General features: G+C 40.7%; 1 protein-coding gene across 1 annotated transcript; it reads right to left on the bottom strand.

Moving 5' to 3' along the window:
• Positions 1-238: 238 nt before the first annotated feature.
• On the bottom strand, positions 239-667 carry LOC117170876. The gene has a single exon (XM_033357918.1). It carries the CDS (start codon positions 665-667, stop codon positions 239-241), a length of 429 nt encoding a protein of 142 aa, XP_033213809.1.
• Between the last annotated feature and the right edge of the window lie 247 nt (positions 668-914).

The raw sequence follows: 914 nt of genomic DNA, 5'->3' as shown, positions 1-914 counted from the left end.
TATCATTTAGCTCATTATTTACACCTATGAAATTGGAACCATTGTTGGAATATATGACATTAGGCCTTCCATATCGAGCTGTTAATCTACGTAGAGCAGCTAGGACACCTTCGGTGGTCATGTCACTCACTACTTCGAGATGCACTGTCTTAACGACGAGACAGATCAAAATTGCGACGTGAACCTTGACTCGTGATCGATTGCGAAAATTTTTTTCTTTTATGTAAAATGGACGCTCTTAAGTTATTCTAATGCTTGGGAAGTTTCCCATTAAGCATTTAGCTCTCGACGGATTTACACGGAAGCATCTGATACATTTACGAATGATCTTTTGCACTTGACTTCGGCCATCGAGGGGCCACAATCGTCGGCGTACGGCATACAACGTTGTCTGTATCCCGGCGTGTTTGTTTTCAAAATGCTCGTTGAGAATTATCAGCCCAGTGATGTGGCTTGATCGTGACAAGACCATGGGATGCTGTTGAGATTGAGGCATGGATGAGTTTTTTAATCGGCCTCCCACCCTGATTATTCCGTCTCGATCAATAAATGGATCGAGTGATATTAATTTGCTCTTTTTGTGTACTCTTCTGGCTATTTTTAAATCGTTTATTTCTTCGGCAAAATGAGTGATTTGAGTTGCACGAATGCAATGCCTTTTCGGCATTGTTCATTTCTGATGCTCGTAAAAGCTCCCTTTGATAGTTTTCTGATTTTAATCGAAGACAATACGCCACAATTATTTGTAGCCTTGAGAATGAAGAAAATTTGTTAAAGAATTCTGATTTCGGGAGAGTGTTTAAGCAGAATTCCTTCTTCAACCCGGCGAATTTATTTGATGATGGCCTTTGTCCTCTTGATAATGCATCAGCAGGGTTGTCATTCGTGCGCATGTGTCCCCAATCTGGAATTTT

The sequence above is a fragment of the Belonocnema kinseyi genome, chromosome 4 (assembly GCF_010883055.1).
Source record: "Belonocnema kinseyi isolate 2016_QV_RU_SX_M_011 chromosome 4, B_treatae_v1, whole genome shotgun sequence".
In the NCBI taxonomy this organism is placed as follows: Eukaryota; Metazoa; Arthropoda; class Insecta; order Hymenoptera; family Cynipidae; genus Belonocnema; species Belonocnema kinseyi.
Note: the sequence above shows the minus strand (reverse complement) of the source record. Positions and strands in the feature narration are given on the sequence as shown.